Source organism: Lissotriton vulgaris, chromosome 9 (genome assembly GCF_964263255.1).
Source record: "Lissotriton vulgaris chromosome 9, aLisVul1.2, whole genome shotgun sequence".
NCBI lineage: Eukaryota > Metazoa > Chordata > Amphibia > Caudata > Salamandridae > Lissotriton > Lissotriton vulgaris.
Genome location: NC_141697.1, coordinates 1,077,366,655 through 1,077,392,411, shown reverse-complemented (window position 1 = coordinate 1,077,392,411; position 25,757 = coordinate 1,077,366,655). Strand labels below are relative to the sequence as shown.

Below are 25,757 nucleotides of genomic sequence, written 5' to 3'. Positions count from 1 at the left end.
TAATTCATGAGACTACATCAGCAATTACAAAATGTTGTTTAAAACTACACATTAGTAGAGGTAGATCAAAATAAAGTCTTACAAAGAAATCTGGAAACAAGTATTTTAGCCACAGAGTCCATAAAGGTGGCTAAACAAAGGAAAATTCTTACTACCAATAAAGGCAGTAGGTTAGTTCGGAACAGTGCTTTAGTTTAGGGATAGAGTAGAGTCAGAGTTAGAATTAGGGAAAGGAGGCAAAGATTGGCAAACCGGTCGTGTCAGCGAACCTCACTGACATGAGTTCCAAAGGCAGCACGGGAGAGGAGAGACAGCGTCAGAAGCCTCAGCATCGGGAAAACAAGGACTGCCAAGTAAGGAATGTCTTAGTGCCAGGGGCGGTGCCATTCTTAGGGCATTGGGGCATTTCCTGAGTCATATTTTGGCTGCCCTGGCTCCAATCCCCTAATTTGATTTGAGTATTAGTGAAGTAGTAATCATTTATGCATGTATTGAGAGCATGAGGGGGTGGGGTTAACTAGATTGATAGACACCCTCTTATCGTCACAGCTAGTGCAGCTCGATCTAAGTGCGCATGCCAGTTTGGACTGCAGCCTTTGTCCGGGCAGCCCAGCATGCGCACTAGACTCTCAGAGTCTTTGCATTAGTGATTTAAAGCTATAGGCCCCGGTCTCAGTAATGAGCAGTAAGGTCGCTACCCGAGCCAATCTTGGTGCTGCTGTAACAGGAGTAACAGCTCCAGGATTGGCTTAGATAGATGATGTGCTGGGGTGTGCATGTGACATGAAGCAGTGTAGGTGAGAGAAGGCTGTCTCTCTGGATCACTGACATAATATAGAATGACAAAATATAGACTTACCAAAATATAGTCACCAAAATATAGAATGCCAAAATATCGAATTCCTATCTACAAACAGGTAAGTACAAAAATATCGAATCCAAAATATAGTCTGTAAAAAATATAGTCAGTCAAAATATCGAATTTTTTTAAATGTCTTAAAAGTAATTTAAAATTAATGAAATAATAAATATAATTAACTACAACATACTTAAAAATATTCAAATAACCCTAAAATTAGGATATAATTAATTTAAACTATTAATAAAAAATGTACAATATTTTACCGTAGGATAGCAGGAGGGTAACATTTAATATTACCACTCCAGTGAGTGCAACAGTAGGGAAAGCGTTGGATAGCGTAGGGGTAAAAAATACTATTCCCACTCCAGTGAGTGCAACAGTAGGGAAAGCGTTGGATAGCATAGGGGTAAAAAATACTATTCCCACTCCAGAGTGCAACAGTAGGGAAAGCGTTGGATAGCGTAGGGGTAAAAATTACTATTCCCACTCCAGAGAGTGCAACAGTAGGGAAAGCGTTGGATAGCGTAGGGGTAAAAAATACTATTCCCACTCCAGTGAGTGCAACAGTAGGGAAAGCGTTGGATAGTGTAAGGGTAAAAATTACTATTCCCACTCTTGAGAGTGCAACAGTAGGTAAAGCGTTGGATAGCAGGAGGGTAAAAAATACTATTCCCACTCCAGTGAGTGAAACAGTAGTGAAAGCGTTGGATAGCATAGGGGTAAAAAATACTATTCCCACTCCAGAGAGTGCAATAGTAGGGAAAGCATTGGATAGCGTAGGGGTAAAAATTACTATTCCCACTCCAGAGAGTGCAACAGTAGGGAAAGCGTTGGATAGCATAAGGGTAAAAATTACTATTCCCACTCCAGAGAGTGCAACAGTAGGGAAAGCGTTGGATAGCGGGAGGGTAAAAATTACTATTTCCACTCCAGAGAGTTCAACAGTAGGGAAAGCATTGGATAGCGTAGGGGTAAAAATTACTATTCCCACTCCAGGGAGTGCAACAGTAGGGAAAGCGTTGGATAGCGTAGGGGTAAAAAATACTATTCCCACTCCAGAGAGTGCAACAGTAGGGAAAGCTTTGGATAGCATAGGGGTAAAAATTACTATTCCCACTCCAGAGAGTGCAACAGTAGGGAAAGCGTTGGATAGCGTAGGGGTAAAAAATACTATTCCCACTCCAGAGAGTGCAACAGTAGGGAAAGCGTTGGATAGGGGGAGGGTGAAAATTACTATTCCCACTCCAGTGAGTTTAACAGTAGGGAAAGTAATGATTTAATATATTATTAAAAATAAATTAAATATCAATACCAATAAAACATTAATTGAAATTAATAACCAATTTAATATTATGTAATAATTAATTAGAAATACAACTACATATTAGTTATTAAAAATTAATAACCTATTCATAATTATTTAACAACTAATTAATTTTCAATAACAAAAACTAATTAATAATAAAAAATATTACCAATTAAAAATTTACAGTAAATTAATTATCAATACACAAAAAGTATTTTTAATATGTAATTAATTACAATTACATTACTTCCCACCCTATTCCCCTATAAACCCACATCCCACTACAGAAAATACATTAATACAATTATCATAATTATCAAATATTTAATTAATACAAAATAATTACCAATTAATAAAAATCAATTGGCAATTAAAAATTAATTAACAATAAATTTAAAATCAATACCAATAAATGAAAAAAATTATTTACTTAATTACAATTAAATTACTTCCCACCCTATTCCGCTATAAACCCACAACCCGCTACAGAAAATACATTTAGAAAATTAACATAATTAACAATTAATCAATAATACAAATGAATTGGCAATTAATAAAAATTAATTACCAATTAAAAAATAACAATAATTTCAAAATGAATACCAATAAATAAATATAAATATTTAATTAATTACAATTAAATTACTTCCCACCCTATTCCCCTATAAACCCACAACCCGCTACAGAATTAAATTACGCAAAAATTAAACAACATAAAATTCATTACTTAAAATACAATAAACATACATTACAAAAACTTAATATACACTTTTCACACATATACTAACATACAAAACACTTTAAAAAAATTGATATTATTAAAAAATCGATATATTTAATACCTATATTGTATACTTCGATAATTTGACTTTTATATTTTGAAAATCGATATTACTTACCTTAAATTCGATATTTTTAACCACTATATTGTGTCCATTCGATATTTTGTCCATTCTATATTTTTACTTCGATATTATGTCCATTCTATATTTTGGAATCGATATTTTGACTGTTTACCGTCTCTCTCTCTCCCCTTTACATGTATTACAAAGAGAGAAATGCTTCAATTGCTACACTACTATGTTATACCTTATTTAATTAAGTACCATTACATACCCATTGTGATTGCCACTCGCAATTACAACGTGTGACCTATGTATAAGTCTGTTTTTTAAGGATGTATGATGTTACAACGCATGCTTTTACCACGCATGCCTTTACAACGCGGTTTTTACAACGCATGCCTTTACAACGCAAAGTGCTTTGGGGCCCTGGATAGTGAATAGTTTAATTTACTATTTTAACTCCAGTCCTCGTGGATAGTAGGGAAGGTGTTGGATAGTAAATTAAACCTATTCCCTATCCTAGAGCGCCCACCAGCGCAATGCGTTGTAATGGTTTGCATTGTAAAAGTTGCGTCGTAAGGGCACTGCGTGGTAAAAGTTGCGTTGTAAAGGATGTTTCCCGTTTTTTAACATTGTATTGAGGTATCGAGTGCATGTCCTGTGCAAGCTTATACCTATTGGTTTTGCTGCTCCCGGGTTGTATGCGATTGTATCTTCGGTGGTTTAAACATGTACTGTAAATGCCACTGTACAGCACCCTGCTAATTTCACGGAGCCATTGGTCCGTGCACTAATTTCTTAGAAATAAGTGGTGTAAATCATGCCCAATAGTGTTCTTGAGCCACGCGCTTTCTATGTCTATTTCACTGGGTCCGGTAGGAAGCCTTTCTTCTCCTCGCGGCGTACGTGCATGGCAGCCTGTAACATACCCACGTATTGTGTCTGCTTTATAAACGGCATCTCTACGGCAGTCAGTCCCCTGCCGCTGATGATCCCCGGAGGTCTTCTTGGGCATTCAAAAAAAGGTATTGTAATGGCCCTGAGCTTAGGCCTCTATCGCTCGTCTTCAGGGCCGAACTGACTACCGGGCAGTTTGGAATGCTGCCGAGCTGGGGGCTGAGATCACTGCAGTGGGGGTTGATTTCGTTCATGGAGACCTGCGTGTGCTTCGAAATAATTAAAGCAAAACGAATTTCGTTTAGCACACGCAGGTCTCCATGAACGAAATCAGCCCCCAGCTCAGCCGCATTCCAAACTGCCCGATAGCCAGTCTGGCCCTGCTCGTCTTTGCTCGGCTTTCCATTTTTCAACTGGGATTCTAAAATATGCCTCACTTTTATTTCAGGGCATAACAGGGTAATTTTTTCATCAGATACCGGCGTTATATATCCGGAGCGAGCCTTCATTGTTAATACAATTCCTGTAAGAATAATACACACCAGCCCACCACCTACAGTGGCTGTGGCCTACCCCTTCCACGAGTGTGATGCGGGTAAGTGTGTGAGGACATCGACTTAATCACTAAAGTAGTCTGCAACCCTGATTCACTATGGGCCATCTAAAGTATGCACCTTGATTCCACAGATTGTTCACTCGTGGGAGTTGGCAGTAGGGCCTTCCAACGTCAGGCATGTAAATCAGGTCAGTAACTGGGATACCCTTTAGATTCCACTGTCATCCTTGATACTATCTTTCACCATTACTTCTGTAGGTTGTCCCACTCCTCCCCTGTCATGAGGAAGACCTCCATGCAGAGGTTCCAAAATACCCACACGCCTTAGACGGGTCGAAACGTCGACTTTTACCCCCTACAAAGGCCTGTACCATAAGACCCCACCACCCTGTCCCTCGAACGGATGATACATTTCTCTGCAACGTCATACAATCTGTTTTGAATAAAAGAATGATGTTTACATGGACAGACCTCAACCAACTGGGGCTAATGTTCTAACCAGTTTAGTTTTTATGTTAAATCATTGAAACTTCTCCCCCCACTTTTGAATTTCCTTCATTTCTTGTCCTTTATATCACGCACTAGAGCACACTTTCACTTACCTCCTCCCCTCTAGAGCAACCTCCCTATATCTAACTATATAACTATCAGCCTGATTCATCACGCTGAATAGCGCTCGCAAAGGGCCAGAATCTGAGAATCTGGCCCTTTGCGAGTGCGATTTTTGCATTTGGGATTCATCATCTCAAATGCAAAAATCAGTAATAGGGATTTCGCTATTTTGCGAGGAATTACATTTAAGGAATCTCTATTTGAGATTCCTTAAATGCAATTCATCATCCATTCAAAAATTGCGAATTCGCAATTTCGGCCCGCTATTTGCCGCGAGGTCAAACCTTGTGGTAAATAGCGAAAACTTAGAAAAATGCTTTTAAAAGCATTTTTCTAAATTGCATGTTGCACACACACATGTACTTTGGACATGTGTGTGCGCAACACCTGTTTAAATTTGCATTTAAGGGGTGCTACAGGGTGTCCTTTGGACACCCCTGGCACCCTTTAAATCGCTATCTTATTTGCGATTAGCTAATTGCTAATCGCAAATAAGGAATACTCCCCATTCATTCCTAAGGGCCTTTTGGCCCATAGGAATGAATGGGGAGTTATTCCTTATTTGCGATTAGCAATTTGCTAATCGCAAATAAGGAATACTCCCCATTCATTCTTAAGGGCCTTTTGGCACATAGGAATGAATGGGGAGTTATTCCTTATTTGCGATTAGCAATTTGCTAATCGCAAATAAGGAATATGTAGGAATCGCATTTTTATTTGTGATTCCTACATGAATCCCGCTTTGCGAGCCTGTAATAGCGATTCCTTATGAATCGCTATTAAAGACTCGCAAAACGGGTCTTTCATGAATCAGGCTGTATGTCCTAACATGTGTTTCTGATACTGTGAATTAAATAGACAGTTCTGTTTGAAACAGTGGGTATCTATATTTTTCTTTTCACAAGGTACATTGTATATTGATTATTATATGCCGAATATGTTTCTGCATGCAAACTGGATTAAAACACGTTTTGAGATTTACTGATAAGAATGGAGTCCAAGGACCACTTGTTGTTCGATATAATTAATATTCACAGGCAGGTCTTTTTGTGTCACCCTATTACTGGATATTTTATTCGAGTACATATAGGTCAGTAGGTCAGATCACAAAATGACAGGCAGCTGCAATGTGCACCCACTATCTACGCCCTGCTTGTTAGTTATATCTGGCCTTGTGTGCAATTTGCTTTGTCACATTGTTGCTTTATGCTATGGTTTTCGCATGATTTTTAAAAGTTCTATACTTTTCTTTCAGGTCTTTTTCGCCTGGCGATGGTTCTGATCACATTAATTGCAACATGGATGCTCACACGTACATATTTTCAAACATATTTGAAATCGGACCAACTCAGAAGAGTTTTCGGTAAGATTTTTTTAGTAATCATAGGACGTGTTAATCAGAAGTTTTAAATAGTATATTTGGGGGCCAAGTAAACTTTCGGCAGGAGGTCTGTTTCTGCACCAGTGCAACAGAGTTCCCGCTCCGTCTTTAATCAAAATGGCCTTTTAATGTTACAAAGGTCATTTAGTGTTACAGCAACAAATTGTTATGTTTTTAATGTTAATTTAGGCAACTTAGTTTGATACAAAAGTGTTGCTTGGATAAACGTAAAGTTTCTAATTAGAGTGGTGTGGCCAAAGACAGGAGACTTTTATCGTTCATTAGGGATGACACCACATGGAGATATGTCACCCTTACAAAACAGCTTTACCATTCCGTGTTTACCATGCCAGTAAGTACAATGTAGCCTATTTTAAAGGTACCTTTACAACGCAGTACTTTATCACTCAGGTAAGTTATTTTGTTTAAATGATATAGTAAATACACACACACGCACATTATTTATTTGTATTCACTGAAAATCCGAAAAACCAAAGGTTGTAGTAATGTTATAGTTACAGGAAATGTTCACAACGCAACGTTCTAAACTCTAAAAACAATGAAATCCAATAGTTGTAGGTACAGTTATCTATAACTTGTGCCCTAAGGTAACTAGAACGTGTGCCCCCACCATGCAAACGTTTCTTATCACAAATATTGCAGTGATTTTTATCAAAGATGTCACAGAAGATGTAATGAGGGATGTAATACATGGGGTATTTAGCAGTGCAAGGAAAGGGTGCCTGTTATAGTTACATTGAGATAAGCAGGGCCAAATTAAGTTAAAATGGCCAATGGGTCGCACTATATCCCTCCAGGAGTCTTCTTGGGCCCCAGGGACCACATCCTTGGGACTGTGTGTTTTTTAAAAGAGGAGAGAGCAGTGCCCCCTCACCCAAGCCTATTTTTTCCCAGGAGACCCCATCCCACAGAGCCTCCATTATGTATAGGTTGGTGCCCCCCAAGGACCATGCTGGGGGCTGTGGGGGTGGGAGCCCCAGGTCTCCCATGGTCCCAGTGCTCCCCATATGCTGAGGGAGCAGGCATTGTTCCTGCATGGAGGGAGCAGCTAATTATGCATGCTCCCTCCGGGGGGGGGGGGGGGGGGGGGGGGGGAGGGCAATATGTGTTCTGTTTCCCTGCCTTCATCAATGAGGGCAGGAAAACAGAACACAAGTCTGCTCTGAGCTGGAGGGAGCATTTTTAAATGTCCCACTAGTGACGGCCAAGGGGGATGGAGCCGTAGCCCCTTTTAAAGGCTCAAGGAGGGGGTCCACACAGCTCCCCTCTTCTTTAAGTTATTTTTTTGGTTCCAGAAGTTGGAGTCCCTGGGGCCTAAGTGTGCTCCAGGATGGGGGCCATGCACCCCCTCCCTTTATTTAATTACTTGGCACCTGGGAATGGGGTCTACAGGACCATTTTTGGTTTGCGTAGGGGGATTGTGCGGCCCCTTTCTCTTCTTAATACATTTTTAATACATGAGGTACTCTCCCTCTTTTTACCTTGACCCTGGGGGATATGGTTCCTGGGGCCTCTCAGAGAATCTGAGTTACCAGGTGCCCCTTCCCCCCAAAAATAACTTACCTTTGCCCCCGGGCCCTAGCTACCCTGGGGAAGTTTTCGAAAGAAATGCAGGAGCCTGCACATCGTTTTCTTTCTTTATTCTGCAATGGATTTGTGGGTCCTCTGTAAATTTGTAGGAAGGTTTTAAAAAACAAACACTTTTGGCTCCAGGCGAGGGTCCCTCCGAGACCACACTAGCAGAGATAAGGGGTCAGTGTATCCCAACCCAGCCCCCATTCCACTTTTTTGGGCATTGTTTCACGATTTAATCTCACTTGGCAAAAATATTGTACTTAAAATTTCTTTATGAAATTCTTCAAATTAGAGTATAAACCTCCAATTGGAAGCTGGGTAGTAATCCTGATGAAGAAATTTGCACTTTGGGTCAAATGGAAAATGCTGCACATAACTTGTTCTTTTGCATGGCTGATGACAAGAAGAGAAAGAAATGGATTTGCCCACTCTCTAAAAATCTGGGATTTAGGAAACATGAGGAATCCTTGAGAGTATTGAAATGTGGCACATCCTTTCATACAATTTTTAGTTTTGCCAGATATTTGGATTTTTACATAAGAAGATGGGCTTGACATTTTAACATGTAGTGAATTGATTAGTTATTAATTTTAATCAGAACATCTACACATGATATTTGTGTGGCTGACAGACTATTCAGAGAATAATTACATCTGTATGCCATTATATTTTATGTACAAAAAGGATATGTCTATGTACACTTTAATGGTTTTTAATCCCCAAAAAAGTATAGTGACTTGACTTGCTTATATCTGTGGCACCATTTGACGAATCTTCATGAAATTTCCCCAAAAAAGTGTCAAGCTGGGTCTTGTTGTGCATGGAAAGTTTTGGGTGATCCATCAAGCAGCGGTCGAGAAAAAGGGGAGTAAATAAAAGGGCATTTTCCATGTTAATTCCCATAGGGATTTTAGACATGACTACAGCCCAACCCGCTGAATGGAATGACACCAAAGTTTGCAGAAAGGGAGCTCTTGGTCAAGAAAACATGCTTTTTTGTGATTTGGTGTAAAGCCGTTCAGTAGTTTTTCAGGTATTAACTGAAATCCAAATTTGTATATCTAGGGAAGCAGATCCTCTGAGGATCCGAAAGTCCCCCTGCTATTACTTCAATCAGGAAGTGTTGGCAGCCATCTTGGGACTCGCTTCAGCAGAGTATCCAAAAAAAACTGAAATGAAAAGAAAAGGGGGCAGGGTAGAATGCCCTGACCCCATATCCCTGGTCCTGGGGCCCCCTAGGGAACCCAGCAGGGAAAAAAGCATTTTGTATTTAGATTTTTTCCAAAATCATGACAGAGTCGCAAATCCATTTCAACACATATATATATATTCTGCAATAGAAAACTTTATTGCCATTAATTTGACCTTGGGGTAAAATATAGAAAAGCAACACAGTAATTGAAAACAAATATCAATAATAAAAATGAAATTTAATTATGTACTGAACATTGCACATAGCAAGCATTTTAGTGCCGGATAGTTAAAGTACTTCCTGTCTCATTGTACTAAATTGTTACAGAGAGCTGTTTATGGAAGGTCAAAAGTTCAGCATGCAGTAAAAACACAGCGCTCATCAAACTATCCGTGGAGCTTTAGACAAGCTTCCAAGGCATGTTTCATTCATTATGTATTTTCCATACGGTGCTTTCAGTACACTTTGTGAAGTGCACTTCCATTGTCTGAGTAATAGCAACACATCTCCAGTTGGGGACATGGGTGGCAGTTCAGGGGACTATGCTAGATATAGTCCAGCTTGAAACTCACAGCAAGTTTTATCCTTCTCTTTCTGTTTGCCACCTCCCTATGCACACCACCCCACTATGCCACTGGGAAGTGTTCTGTTCATGTAATATTGTTAACTCACATTGTGAAATATTGCACGTCAGTAAATCCCTTTACAGGTGATTTCCTGTGTTTTCTGAACAGAAATGGCTTCACAATATTAAAATGTCTATTTTTATATGGTAAGTTAAGATCCACGATAAAAGGAGTTTTACTTTTAAACTGCTACATGATTGGCACAACCAGTAGCCTCTGGAGAGAAAGATAGACAAAGGCTATGCCCCTTTCGCTAGCCCATGTTTAGCCACTCTGAAGATCCTGGGCATCTAGGTATCTTCCTCATGTGTTTGATGAAATGGAAGATTCCTTTATTCGTTCCTTTAAAAACATGGCTCCTGAGAGTTCCGCTTAGGTCTTTGGACCATAGTCCTTATTTGCAAAATGCACCAGAATCGAGCAGCGGTGGCCGCTGCAGGTAAGCGTGGGTGGGCGGGAGGAGGTTTGAAGTTGACGGAATAGGAAAAATTAAATAAATAAATAAATTCTATTCCGTCATCTGTCTACATCTCCCCATCTCACCCCATGCTGACCTGCACTGACCGAAGCTGGAGAAACTCCTGCCCGTATCCAGCTCGCTGTTTGAGTGAGTGTTTGGTTAACTAAGTGGGTGTGTGAGTGGCTGTAAATGAGAGTGAGTTTCTGTGTGAGTTGCTGTTAGAAACGGGATCCCTGGCTGGCCAGGGCTCATGCCAAAGTCAGTCAGAGACCACCACTCCTAAGTCAGGGCAAGGGAGTTACACTCCAAGATAACCCCTGCTCACCCTCTAGGTAACGTGGCGCGAGCAGCAAGGCTAAACATGGAGGCGATATGAGCTAAGTATTTGCGCACGCACCCCAGCAACAACACCCAAGGCCCACCACAAAGGAAACTCCACACAAGGTTATATAAAAAATAGCCTTTGTATTATAGTAAAAACACATTAGATAACACACAAACTTTACAATGTGCCAACAGGCACGGGCAGAATTTACAAGGGATTATGTACAGGACAGGGCCACATGGACCACTGTCAGGGGTAGGCACTTGTTAGAAATAATACTTGTAGGTATACACTTAGCACATAAACATATAATGACTAGCACCAAAATAGTACATGTAGCACACAACCAGTAATCACTGGTAAAGAGTAAATACCTCCTACGCAACCCTAAACACTGTAGGAAAATGACGCAGGGAACTAGGACCTTATCATCAGGACCTAGGGAAGGAAAACCATCACCTAAGCAGGTCACACTTAGCAAAGGGAAGGAAAACCTAAACAATCACCTAAGCAGGTCACATTTAGCAAAGGTAATAACATAAACAATCCTCTAAGCAGGTCACTCTTAGCAAAGGGGATAAAACATAAAATACCTAAGCAGGTCACTTTTAGCAAAGGTAATGGGACATAAACAATTGCACATGAGGCATTAAACACATTCAGAGGTGCAGGTTAGAACATTTGTGCAAGAATCACATCAGCAAGTAACTTACAATGCGCAGGGTGCATGTAGCACAACACTAGAACTTGTCCCTCAGGCCAACTGGCCTCGCAAGGGGCTGAATGCCCTGAGTCTCAATGTCAGGGAGGCTGCGCAGGCAACCAGGAACACAAAGCCTAAACGTAGCAGTTGCCCACAAAGTGCTGGGCAACTGGTGCAGGAAAAGTTAGGGCAACGTTGGAGCCTCGTGGGCTCAAGAACACAGGTGACTGGCACCTAAGAGCTTCAGCGCTCTAAACAAATGAAATGCCCCCAGAGCCTCTCTCAGGGCTCTAAATCAATGTGGCCGGGAGCCTCGTGGGCTCAAAGACCATGTGGGCTGGGGCGGGAGCCTTCTCTCAGGCTCTAAGAACAACTGCCCCCTCGAGCCTCTACTGGCTCTAATCAAATATGGCGGGTGGAGCCTCTCGGGGCTCTGGAAGGACTCAAACTGCCCCCGGGATCGGTGGAGCCTCTCAGGCTCTCTGCACCGTTGGAGCGGCCCGCTGTCAACCGGGGATGCTCTGAGCACGAAAGGAACTGGTGGAACCTCTACTCGGGAGACTCGGGATCCACAAGGCACCTCAGGGAGACCCCTCCCAACAACAACACCGGACTACACTCACCGGTCGGCGGGAACTCTCTGGCACTGCTCCTGGGCGGCTCTTCCTCTGCCGGGGCTCTCCCTTCACTCGGGAGCCTCGCGCACGGCCGGCTGCTTCTCTCCTCGCTGCTCGGCTCCGGGGGCGGGACTTCCGGTTCGCCTCTCCCGGGCCGCGCAGCGATTGGCAGGCTGACCCAGCATTTCCGGGTCGTCGCGGGCAGCGCAGCGGCCCGTTTTAGGCAGGCAGGCTGGCTCTCAGTATCCGAGGAGTGGGGTCTCTCGTGATAATTTAAATATCCAAGGACGGGGAAATGCCGGGTGGGCTTCGGCTTTTAAATAAAAGATAAAGCGAGGTAGGCGCTCGCTATGCGCCGCGATTTCGGGCAATTGGCGGGTGGGCACCGGCTGGGCACACAAGGCACACTTAAGCGCTGGCAGGAAAGTAAATCGCTCCCCAGCGCTCTAAAGAAAAAATCCAGCGCTCCCAGCGCCAGGGAGGAAAATAAAGCGCTCCTAGCGCTATAAGTCAATTTAAAGCGCTTCCAGGCGCTCTGGCAAAAGTATAGCTCCAGTAAGGGTCTGGGGGCAGGCAGGGGGGGAAGGCTGGGCCCAGAGCCAGCACACTGGGTCTCCAGGCAGGGAGACAAGCCAAGTGGTGGTCCTCCTGGCCCCAGCAACAGCAGCAACCCCCTCTGGCAAGGATCCTGGAAGAGAACAGAACCAAATTGTATGGGGACACAGCCCATTCTTATACTGTAAATCCCTTTGTCTCATGGTGCAGGGTGGGGGAGAAACCAGTTGCAGCTGGTTTTGAAGTACCCTTGATAGCTCAACCACCCATTTCATTCACTGGCAGGGCTAGGGTCATCAGTCGCACTACAGGGGGTGGAGCCAGCATTGTGTGGGGAAAGTCCAAGCCCATCAGGGACCAGGTGCACTCCTTCCAAGCCATCAACATGCTAATCTCACACTCACCACCGGGCAGACCCATCCAGCCTTCCTGGAGCCAGGCTCACCAGCCAGCTCCAGCCAATCACACGGCAGGCATATTTTACATTAATATGCCAATTCCTAGAAGTGGCATTTCTACACATGACACACACATGCCACATACACCATTGCGAAGCATTCATTCTCCCGAGCTCGCACATACCAAATTCGAGCATGCACTCCCCACGCATCAGGAACTACCAGGGACACAGACATTCCCCATGCATTCCTATGGGAGAGCAGGCCAGCCTAACTACAAGCATGCACTTTACTCTGGGACACAGGGAAAAAGTGCGCATAGACCAGAAAATCATCCACACAGATCACAGATCTAAAAGCAAAAAGATTAGGGGTGAACCTGCCTTAAAGGCCAAGTCCAACAGTTGCTGTATGGGTGAGTGAGTGGTTGTGTGAGTGCTTCTATGGATGTGTTAATGGGTATATAAGTGGCTGTGTGAGTGGTCACCTGAATGGTTGTATGGGTGAGTGAGGGTTCTGTTGAGAGGCTCTATGGGTGAGTGAGTGAGTGGGGCTGTGAGTGGATGGTTGGACGAATAAGTAGATTCAATGAGTAGCTGTATGTATGCGTGAGTGGCTGTATGGGTGAGTGAATGGCTGTGTGAGTAGGTGTATGGGTATGTGAGGGGCTGTAATAGCAGCTATATGCTTGAGTGAATTAGTGTGTGAGTGGTACTATGGCATAGTGAGTAGGTATGCGAGCAGTTATATAGGTGTGTGAGTAGGTGTATTAGTGCTTGTGTGGGTGTGTGAGTGGGTGTATGAGTGGTTCTGTAAATTATGATGTAATCAGTATTGTCAATTTCCATGTCATTAGTGATGTAATATGTGAGGTCATAAGCAGTGCATTGCAGGGGTGTAAGTTATAGTTAGCTCAGGTAATGATAACAGCTACATTTGACTGGTTTTGTACAAGTACAATCTGAGCCTTTGTTTTTTCAGTGAATTATATTTAACTATAACTGATTACTTTCAGTGGTTTGTTTGTTTAAAATGGTATGATTTAACTGACAATTTAATCTAGCGATAGCACCCCTTTAACCATTTTCTGTGAATGTTTAAGTTTTTATTGTAATGTAAAGTAAAATGTTGATTGCTATATCTGGCATGGGGTTGGGAGTCCAAACCCGGCGTGCACTCCTTTTGGCTTTGCATGGAATGGGGCTGGCAGCAGGTTTGGCCACAGTTCTTGGCCTTTGGTCAGGCCCTGCACCCAACACCCACTGCTGTGCACAGCTGACGGTGCCATGTAACAATATAAAGGGTGTCCGTTTTTGTAAGGGCATACCTAAATATTCAAGGCCTATTGACTTTATCAAAGAGTCAGCACATCAACACATATAAACCTGACATATTGGCATTGTACAGGAATCCATCAATAACTTTAGGCACATATATATTTAATAAATCCATACATTGAAATGTTTAATAATGGTTTTTGTGTCGTTTTAATTTGAATAAAACATTTTAAAATAAAAACATTTAAACTAGTGTTAGAATCTTTTCTTTTATGTTCAAGCTTCAAAGTGCAGCCATAAAATCATGGGGGCTCTGCACTCCAGCGGAAGAGCAAAAACCTCCAGTGTGGAGTGCTTTAAAAATATATATGGTAAGCTCTCCTTTGGGCATGGAGCCAGGGGATCATGGGGAGTGAGTGGGCCTCACCACTCTTGGGTCCCGGGGACCCTTTCCCCTGGTTCAGAAAGCAAATTAAAGGGGGGGGGGTTATGCAAAGCCCTGTCCCATGCCACTATAGAGCCCAGAGGACACCATCCCTCTGGCCCAATATCTACAAAATAAGGGATGGGCACACAGCACCCCTACCAGAACCACTGTTGAGCCCCGGGACCTCATCCCAGAGGGCCATATTTCTTAGCAAGGATGAGGGAAGCAGCAGCCCTGCCTCCACTTGCTGGTATCTGCCTTGGGGACCCCATCCCGTGGGGAGCTATACTTCTCACTCTTCCAGGGAGCTTACCACCAAGCACTGTCGTTCCCTGTCCGGGAGAGTGTGTGCATACTCTGCCTGCACTCTCTGTGGCAGGGAACTCAGCTTTGTTACCACTCAAGTGGGAGCAAAGGAAATGTGTCGCCCCTGCCAGCACCCAGTATGGCCAGCTGGGGATATGGGGCCTTGGAGCCCCAATGACCCCCTAATTTGGAGGCCCTGGGTTGGACACCAGGGTACACAGCTATAAAATAAAAAAAGAGGTGTTGGGCTCCTGCCCAAAACTGAAAAGCAAGTTGTAGGTTCCCCTAGTGGGCACCAGGGCTCCTAGTTGATAAAATGCTAGCCTCCACCGACTGCACTGTGTGTGCTAGATGCAGAGGAGGCTGGGGCCACAGGGGACCTGGGGATTCCCTCTGCTGCCCCCAAACAAAATAAAACATGTTTGTGTTCTGAGTGGGTACCGGCAAAACCAAAACAATTTAAAAAAAAAGAAAGATGAATAATAAATGAGGGAAAGGAGACAAATTTATTATTCACTGCTCTGTGAAGGAGAACACCACAATGCCCTGTGAGGGCTATTTACATTATTGTGATTACCTTGGTGGTGTCCTACATGGGGCAGGGGCACTAGCAAGCATTCATGTAATGCTGTGGAGGCTGCAAGGATTGTAGCAGCCACCCAAACAACATTAACCCCTTCGATGCTGATGACGAGCTCAGCTCGTCATCAGCCACGGGGGGCGTGTGCGGATGACGAGCTGAGCTCGTCATCTTACGCGGCTTTTAGAAAAATAACGCGGCTTTTAGAAAAATTACGCGGCTTTTAGGGGTAAAATAACCGCTGCAGCGATGCGGTTAAAAAATGAGTCTCCTGGGTCACTAACCCAATCCTAGCTGGAGCTCTAATCTCTTCAGCTGTAGTGCATGACCCTCGATTGTTTTTATGAATGTACTTTGTGACTTGAACAATGTAAAAAGAAAGATTCAGGATCATGTAGGTTTTATGAAACAAAAACGCAAAACAATATGTTTCTGAGTCATTTTTATAAAAATGTTCAACCCGCATAATGAATTATTAACAATTATGTTGAAAGAAATACTAACAGACATGTTTTTTTTAATTAAACTTTATTAAACATTTTTATAATAATCACTATTGTTAAGCATTACATTGTGTGAATGACTGAAATATACATTGGATTAAAAATATTGGCAATTTTCGAAGAAAGATGATGGGTCTGCTTCATATATAATGAATGCTCACCACTTGAGAAAGCCAATAGGCTGACATTTTATACTTTGGTTTTGTGTCTGTTTGACAAACTCAGTAAGTCTGTCTGAGTGACGCCAGGACCTGAGATACCTATTGCATGCTGTACATGCCAGAAAGCTGCTGTGTGTGGTTGGGGGTTTACTACTTGAAAGGGACCTGGATGCAAAGCCTTGGGGGGGGGGGGGGGGTTGATTCAAGTGATGTGTAGAAAACATTCATGGAACAGTGGCAGCCATGCTGGAAGGCAATCGGCTACTCACTTGCAGAGCAACCGATATTTTACACAGCAATTTTATGTTACCCAGAAAATATTTATAAATATGAAGAGTCGAAAGTCCAAAGTCGTACTACTTTCAGTGAGGAATGGAATGCAATGTAGAAGACTGATCAACTACTTTTAAAGTCCTCTTTTCAAGTTAGATGAAGGATAGCTTTGCTGAGAGTAAGGGCCTCATAACAAGTACGATAAAATTAACAATTCTGGCTGGTATCTCTTGTGAAAATCCAGCCATTTCAAGTATGCGTCCAAGAATGCAGAATAAATATGGTGACCTGGGAAATGTACGTAAAAACAGGAAAGACTAGATTTTATGTCTGGTCTACATGCTTCTTTATTTTTCTTACCAGCTTTGTGTGATAAAAAAATGATAAATAGAAGATATATAGATGTGTTTTGCATTTTCTCTCTTCATCCATTAGTCCGTTCAGCGGACATTGACATTTTACTTCCACTCTTAACACCACACTAAGGGGACTAGTGGGTCAGGAAATTTCAGCCATTGGCTCCTTTGCACTGTGAGTAATGTCATTTTATCCCGCTCACATGTGCATATCTGCCTACAAAGAAGTGCATCTCAGTGCCAAAAAAATGGGACTCACACTTTACATAACTTTTTTCTTTGCATTCTTTACTGTTTTTTTAGTCATCACTGTATGTTTAAATTATGGACCCAATTTACAAAAAAGTAGCAAACCTGTGCCTGTAGATTCATGCCTAAATGTATCTGCAGTTTGCTAATTTTTAGATTTCAGCATCATTCCATGAACTGAGCTTGTAAGGTTGTGCGTTTCACAGTTCACAGACATAATTCTCTAAACGTCATGTGACTACTTCTAAGGGCTTCTAGACCCACTTGATAGTGGAGAATTCCATATGGGGGTTTAGACACACTGTGCAAACACAATTGTGTTTTATTTTTATATCCAAGAGGAAAGAATGTTTTCCTGGGAGAAAAGGCCTTCCTCTGAACTCTCACTAAAAGTGTGTGTGATTTGTTCCCCTTCCTATCCCAGAAGAAAAGTTGCTCCAGCCCTAAGCTGGAGTACATTTCCGACCTTTGCTACGATGGAAACGGGTCTGGTTGCAGGTTGAGAATACCCACAAGCAAATTTGGCTATGTGTATTTACTAACTTTCAATGCAAAACAAATCTTGGAATGGCCACACTCATGTGGAAATATCTGCCCATGCAAATGTCTGCCAGGGATCCCTTTCTGGATATCTGTTAGGCATCAAGACGTTAAATTTAGTCTTAAACTTACATTTACTGTGGAATTTACCTTTGTGAATAGGGCCCCACATCTTCAAGTTACAATAATTCAAAGCCAATTGTGTGACTTTTCTTTGCTATGATGGGCATTAAAACTAAAAATTGTTTCGACACCCTGTTTTATGTACAACTTTCTCCTAGGAAGCATTTTTTACATTCCAATAAATTTATAACTGACGCCTTTTTTCAATTTTAAATTATTATTGCAAGCATATTATTTGGGTTACTGATCGAGGTGGATCGAATCCTACCCAAGCAGTAACTGCAATCTCTGTCAGAGTGAAACACAAGCAAACCCCAAATTAACATGTGCTTAACCCTCTGTTAGCTTGTCACAAAAGCAGTCAGGCTTAAATTAGAGGCAATGTGTAAAGTATGTATGCAGTACTTCAAACAGTAATAAAGTGAAACCACAACACACTAAAAATCCCACTCCAATTTAGAAAAATAGAGTTACATTTAATAAATTATTTGACACTAAAACAACAAAAATCCAATCAGTAGAACTGGAGATATGTAATTCTAAATATTTCAGGTAAGTACAGCTGCTAAAAGCACAAAGCGAGTTGACTTCAAAAGGCCAGCACAAAGAATTACTTTTGAGGTGGAGGGAGTGGTGAGAAGCAGGCATTGACAGCAACATCTTGGTGCGAACAGGCCCGCTCGTGGTTGCAAAGAGCTCAAATGTCCTTTTCTTGAGGGAAGAGATAACTGATGCCACACCAAGGGTCCAGAGCCTGAGGGTCACCTCTTTGGGATCTGGAACTCGCTCCAAAAGAAGCCAGCAGGGCTCAGACAGGTCCAGGCAGCAGGTCAGCTGAGCAGATGCAGGAAGGCCTCTGGTGCTTATTATGTTGTTATAGCTCAGAGTAGGAGGTCAGCAACTGACCGTTGGTGAGACTTCAGCCTGGAATCAGGGGTGCAGGTCCAGTCTTCATTCTTAGCAAGCAGGGCAGCAGGTGGCATGGCAGCATGGCAGCAGAATAACAGGACAACAAAATGTCAATCCTTCTTGCAGCAAACAAGCACTGCAGACCTTCTGTGGTATCCACAGGTCCAGGAGTGTACTCAAGAGTTGGGCTTGAGGGTCCATTATTTATACCTTGCGCCCACTTAGGAGATGGTTCTGGAGGATCCCATCCCCAAAGGTGCTTGGAATGTCCTGCCTCCCTGCCCTGGTCCCAGCAAGACTGGGGTCATAAAAGACTAGTGTCAAACCCTTTTCAACAGTACTCCGACAGAGCCTTTGTGATATGTAAGTGTGGTAGGTGACAGCTCCCCCACATAAAGTCAGAGATAGATCATCCTCCAACACCTATTCTCCATTGCTTCACTGTCTGGGAGCAATAGACAAAGACCAACTCTCAAATATAACTAGTAATGCCACCCAGGGAACAAGCTGCAGGCACCAAATTGTTAGGACTAGGCAATTCAACTTTCTAAAAGAGGCATTTTCAGAATTTTGACTTAAAATCCAACTTTATCTTTAAAGAGGGTCTTAAATTACAATTATTTAGACATCAACCTCAACACTCCTAGATGCTCCTAATTGAAAGTTAGCACTAGTTAAATGAAGTAAGTTAACTTAATGTTATCCTACAGTAGAGGCAGCCTTCCAATAGCGAAAAACGAATTTAAGAGTTTGTCACTAACAAGACATGTAAGAGTTAAAAGTATATGTCCAGTCCAACTTTTTAAATACACCACACCCTGCTCTATGGGCTGTTTGGGGTCTACTCTCGGGGTGACTTATATGTATTAAAAAGGATGTTTAGGCCTGACAAAAGCTTTTTTTGCCAGGGTGAAATGACAGTTTCATACTGCACACAGACTACCAAGGCAGGCCTGGAACATGTTTAAAAGGGCTACTTAAGAGTGATTGACACAATCATTGCTGCAGGCCCACTAGTAGAATTGAATTTACAGGCCATGACCACATGTGTAGTAAATTATATGTGCCAATTGGGTGTAAGCCAATTTCACCATTTGTAAAAGAGAGAGCAGATACACTTTAGCACTGGTTAGCATTGGCAAAGTCTGCAGAGGCCTTAGGTCTACAAAACGCGATCTGCAAAAAAGTATGAGTAAGGCAAAATGTGTAGGGGAAAACCACCCTAATGCGGGCTGGCCTAACACATATGGTTTCCATGTTTAAGCGGTGGCATGTTTTCTTTATTTCTTTTCATTTTTGCAGCATGTACTTCCAGTTAACCTGTTCGACGCTGCTGATGGAACCGTTCCGTCACGCCCCTCGGGTGGGCTGTGCTGGTGGCGGAACGGTTCCGTCACGGCCCGGCCGCCGCGCCTGCGCGGCGCTGATTTCGCTTGCGCGGCACGTTTAAATAAGCGGGCGGGGCCGTGACGGAACCGTTCCGTCACAAGCACAGCTCACCCGCGAGCCGTGACGGAACCGTTCTGTCACCAGCGTGGGTGAGCCGCCCGCCCGCGACCGCTAGCGCTGCGGCGGAAAAACATTGAAAACGACTGCAGAGGCCAGATTTTTTTGTATTTTCCAGTGCCCATAATACCTCCAATGGCTTTTTTCTAGCTATAAAACAATATATTCCAACATGAAGTTTTGGGTATCAATTCAAACATAGATAAGGGGTGATAACGATTACGATATTAAGGACAGTGTGCGGTATTTTCTCCTGGAATTATTAAGAATTGAAGCGGAAAAAATCCTTAAACCAAAGTATATTATTAACAATATTAGTATTTGGACCCTCTTTCTTCTACGGTACAATATTTAATGAGAATCGCAAGACCTGAAGAGAGAATATAAAGGTCTAATAATGTATGAATATTTGTATGTAAATAATTGTTATTTAGGTTAAATATCAAAAATAATCGGGAGCAACCTCTGAAAAAACAATGCATAAGTGAAACTTTCCTTGTTTAAGAGAGGCACATCTTATTGGAAGAATATTCAACACATTTGGATAAAAATGCTCACCTGTAATTATATGTGTGTCGTGAGGAATGCTTAGCCACCTGAGTAATTTGTAATTATATGTGTGTCGTGAGGAATGCTTAGCCACCTGAGAAATAACTCTATCACATTAGCTTTCCTGTGTTATTTGAATTAGAGTATTTAAAAAGTATGGCAATATCTATTTCTTTCCTAAATTTGTATGGTTTTATGTACTGTCTATTTGGAATTATAAAAAATAATTTAACTGATATTGTTGTTTTATTTCACCTAGATGTTGCGCCACAAGAAATTGTAGGTGAGTATACCATTTAATATACCATTTATTTATGTATTATGGAATATACTGAAGTGCCTCGTGCAATATGGCTAAGGAATCCTTCACACCTTCACAATGTTGTTATATTTAGCAAGCATAGAGTCTTTAATGAAAGAATACTCCATGCTGTTTATACAATGCAAATTCTTTTTAGTTGAACAATTACATCTATATATATAAAAACGAATGTATGTCTGTCTGTCTGTCTGTCTGTTTGTCCTTTCTGCATTACTACGCCATTCATCCGATCTCCATGAAACTTTGGGAAGTTGTTGAGTACACTCCCGCGAAGGTTTCTGGCATAAATTTTAAATATTGGCCCCCAGGGCCCTCATAATCTTTTGAATACTGATGTACGCACCAGACGGAAAAACAAAAAATCGTGTATCCACAAGCCCTCGAATAAATAAATAGAATTAAAACGACACTTTGAAACGTTTTCCATATTAAAATGAATACGTTTCAATAAAAATGACACAATGTAAATTGAATGTTATCATAACGAGTTTCCTTGAATTTCCTTTCTTCGGAGATCGCAGCAACGCGCGACGGGTAAGCTAGTTATACATAAAAAAGAGCAAATAGTTTAAATCACTGCCAGTGTCTTTGGGTAATATCTCTACCTTAAGCAAACCATTACTGGTCGCTGCTTCATAAAGGACAGTCCATCCCAAACTTCCATAAGATGCCACTTGCAGAAAGGTACACATACACACGTGACCCAAAGCAGTCTTGGACTTGTTAGGCCTCTTCATTGAGGCATAGCTTCGCCCCTATAGCACAGCAATATTTACAACAAGGGGTGGTGAGGGACAGAGTCTCTGAATTAAGCAGAAAGCTCTCACCCAGTCAAGAGATCAGGGCTAGATCCAACACCGTTTTTTAGCTCACTGCACCATCCCAGTTTCAGAACCTGGCTGTATGCAAATTAGTCTGTTCCTGTCCCAGTGCATGATGGGAACAGGGCAAACCAAACTACAAAAGCCAATTCTTACACTGGGAAGGAAACAAGCTCCCGGGGACCGGTTTCTGGCATTACAGCCGTCTTCGGCCCGGTTTGCTTGAATCCTGATGGTGCAATGAGCAAGGGTCTCACATCTGAGAATACCCTTCCACGCTTAGGGTGGACAAAAATATTTACAACAAGGGACTGGGTAAGAGTGGTCTGTTTAACTCAGACACTCTGTTCATCACTACCCCCCTTTTTGTAAATAGTTTTTGGCCACTATAGGTGTGGCAGGGTATACTCAGACATGAGTCCCTTTCTCACTGCTCCATCAGGATTCAAGCAAGCCGGGCCGAAGAAGGCTGAAATGCCAGAAACCGGTCCCCGGTAGCTTGTCTCCTTTCTGGTGAAGAATTGGCTTGGTAGTTTAGTCTGCCCTGTTCCCATGATGCAGTGGGCCAGGGACAGACTGATTTGCATATAGCCAGGTTCTGAGCTGGGATGGGGCAGTGAGATAAATAACGGTGATGGATCAAGCCCTGATCTTTGGACTGGGTAAGAGTGGTCTGTTTAACTCAGACACTCTGTTCATCACCACCCCCCTTTTTGTAAATCATTCCTATAGCACAGTAAGCAAGAGGCCCATGTCAGGCCCTACCCTTAGCCACTAATGATATTTCATCAAACACACAAAAGGAAGAAATGGTTACAAATGATCTAAACCAGTGGTTCTTAACCTTTTGATTTCTGTGAACCCATGATAATCAATATTGAAATACAGGGACCCCCACTTGTAATTACTGTAATGATCCCCATTATTGGAATCTGAGGATCCCCTCTGAGTCATTACTGGCAACCTGGGCCTCCGGCCTAAGGCGTTTTGATAATTTAAAACACAAAACAATACACTTTATTTTCAGTACTGACCCTGGGAGATGTGGTTCCCGGGGCCAGAATAAGCTCAGGGTGGGGGCCTGCATGCCAGCTCCCCTTTATTTTAAGTAATGGCCCTGGGGGATAGGGTGCCCAGGACCTAATAATACCCAGAGAAGTGGGCTACGTGACTGCCCCTGCACTTTAATTAAAAAAAAAAACTTGGGAGATGGGGTCCCCAGGGCCTAATAAGGCTCAGGGAAGGGGGCTATGAGCCCCACTCTCATGATAAAGAAAAGGCCCTGGTGGATGGGATCCCTAGGACCTAATAAGCCTTGTGGAGGGGGCAGTGAGCGACTCTCTCCTTTCATAAAAATGACCCTGGGGGATGGGGTTTCCAGGCCTAAAAAGGCTCGGGAGGGTGGTCACTTGGACCCCCACCCTTGTAAAAAAAAAGGGACCTGGAGCCCCAAGGGCTTAATAAGGCGCGGGGAGGGGGCCACGCTGCCCCCTCCACTTTAATAACAAACAGACCCTGGGGATGGGTTTGTGCAGGGGAGTTGTCTGGACCCTCCACTTTAAAAATCATAAGGTCCTGTGTCCAACCACCCTCCGCGCACGGCCTTCGGTCATGCATGGTGGGGGTGTTGGCTTTAGGTATGGTAATACAATAATACTTTCCATTAAAAAACCCTAGACATTCACAGAAAAAATCATCAAAAGTTAAAGTAGCATTGTAGTTAGGTGTGATAAAAGATCTGTTTTTGTATTTAAAAAAACTTTGAAATTCACTGGAAAAAAGTTAAAGTTACATTATAGTTAGGTGAATATGTTCATGAGAGCATTAACGTTTTGAACTAAAAAAACACAGAAATTCAACAGTTTTAGTTAGTAGAGCCTCTGGAGAGAAAGCTTGGCACAGGCCACGCACCTTTCATTAGCCCATGTTTTGCCACTTTGAAGAGCCTGGGCATCTAGGTATCTTCTTGTTGTGTTTTATAAAATGGAATCTTTTTTTGGATGTAACTGTAAAACATGGCTCCCAAGAGTTCTGCTCAGGTCTTTGGGTTGTATTCCATATTTGCAAAATTCACCAGAGTATTGGTTGAAACTGTCAAAGAAAACATTTATACAATGTATTTGTAATGGCTGCAAAATGTGTTTATTAAAAAGCTTGAACACTAGAATAGGGCAAGGGTTTCTCCTCGGCATTTGCCAAGGATAGAATTTCTCAGAGGCAAAGAAGGGTACATATTTACAGAAACATCCACAATAAGGTTAGATGATTTTAGGTTTTGATTCTTGAGATCGGCATTAGCATGAGATCTGAAGACACTGTGAAACTCAGAGCACATGTCCTCCAGTTGTATTTAACACGGAGCTGAGCTCCTCATTATTCCACACACACAGAAAGTTTAATAATTTATGTCCCTGGTGCCAAGTATTGCTCTGGACTTGGGTCTGTGTGAGGACTTCCGGTTATTACATTAGCAAGAGCTAGTGAAAAATGGCTGCCACAAGTTGCATTCCCAAGATATATATATATAATACATTGTTCCCCTCTGAGTTACGATGGTACACCAGATTCCTGTAAACACATAAAGGGACAGGGAGAACAAAAGAGACAACACAGACTCGAGTATGGCAAAATGAATCCATTTAGAAAACTGCACTCACTCACACACAAATGTGTGTGACATGCTTCATCATCGGATGGAGCAAAAGGGAGGGGGAAACAAAAAACAGAACAAACAAACTGACAAGTATACAAAACAACACAAATGTGCCAAAAAAGGGATAACACAGTGAATATCACCCTGTGACTGAGTATCGTGATAGAACAAAGTGCAGCATGGGAAGTGCTTACAACTGGCTCATGGATACCCTAACAAACTTTTATTTATAGGTTCCACGACCGGGATTAAAATAGTGAAGGATGGGCAGTGTTTTAAAGAGAATTTAGGTTCTCAAAACACCCCTCCTTAAACTGCGTGTACCAACATGTTTCGACCGATTTACTGTGCCAAAAATACACTGGTCACCCCGGTCTTCTTCAGGACATCTATCTGTCCCAGTCCTATCGTCCACCTTGCCGCAGTCCGGATAATAGATGGTGTAAACTGGATTGAAAATCGATCAAACACGTGTGGAGGAGAGTCCCGCCATCATGGGAAAACAGATACTGCAATAAAGCACGACAAATAGTAGTAAGCTTTCATGTCTTGTGCCTGTTATTATGAATCCCCATTCCACATAGCATACATATATTATCTCAATACTACCCCCAAAGGAATAAAAGATATCTGAAGCTGCAATAATACGCAGCACCTCTTTGTGGCATTTTTAGATCAACTTCTCACCCTACATGCCATACTACAGTTTAGGCTAAGTGGATTAATTCATTACAAAATCAATAAAATATACTGCTGCATAAGGTACACCACACTCCACTTCAGTGCAACCTGCTGCAGAGGTTATTATAAAAGCCACAATCGTTCAGGATGGTAACAAACAAAAGTGCCCCACTCTTTTAGCGAACTCACCAAGGTTATCTATGTATAAAGCTCAACAGGGTGCCCAGCATGGAGGATTCCAAAGAACTCAACCTGTGGTCACAAGAAAAAAAGTTAAAGCGGGAAATCAAATGTTACATAGTCACGGGCTACGATAGAGCATTACTGTGAGAGGTATGATGTTCCCTTTAACCAGCCTGTGTACACATATATTATAATATATATGCTGGTTTACCCATCAGTTAAAATAGAGCACACAGAATAGGAAAGGCACCCCCGATGTCCGATACTCCTTACTGTTCCGATGGAATACCACGCCAATTTGTGCCTGCTTCTGGAACGCTGCGTAGATAAACCAAACACGAGGCGGCTCCATTCTTTTATGCCACCTTCTTCCGCATTCGCCCTCTCGCAGCCGCTGTAGTATCTCC

General features: G+C 42.4%; 1 protein-coding gene across 1 annotated transcript in view; it reads left to right on the top strand.

The window, feature by feature from the left end:
* The window catches only part of FAM3D (FAM3 metabolism regulating signaling molecule D), a 393,825-nt gene that overhangs the window by 162,834 nt on the left and 205,234 nt on the right, over positions 1-25,757 (top strand). The window contains exons 3-4 of the mRNA XM_086939065.1: positions 6,334-6,441; positions 20,950-20,973. Of these exons, the coding sequence (XP_086795191.1) occupies positions 6,334-6,441; positions 20,950-20,973 (132 nt within the window). The remainder of the gene's footprint in view (positions 1-6,333; positions 6,442-20,949; positions 20,974-25,757) is intronic.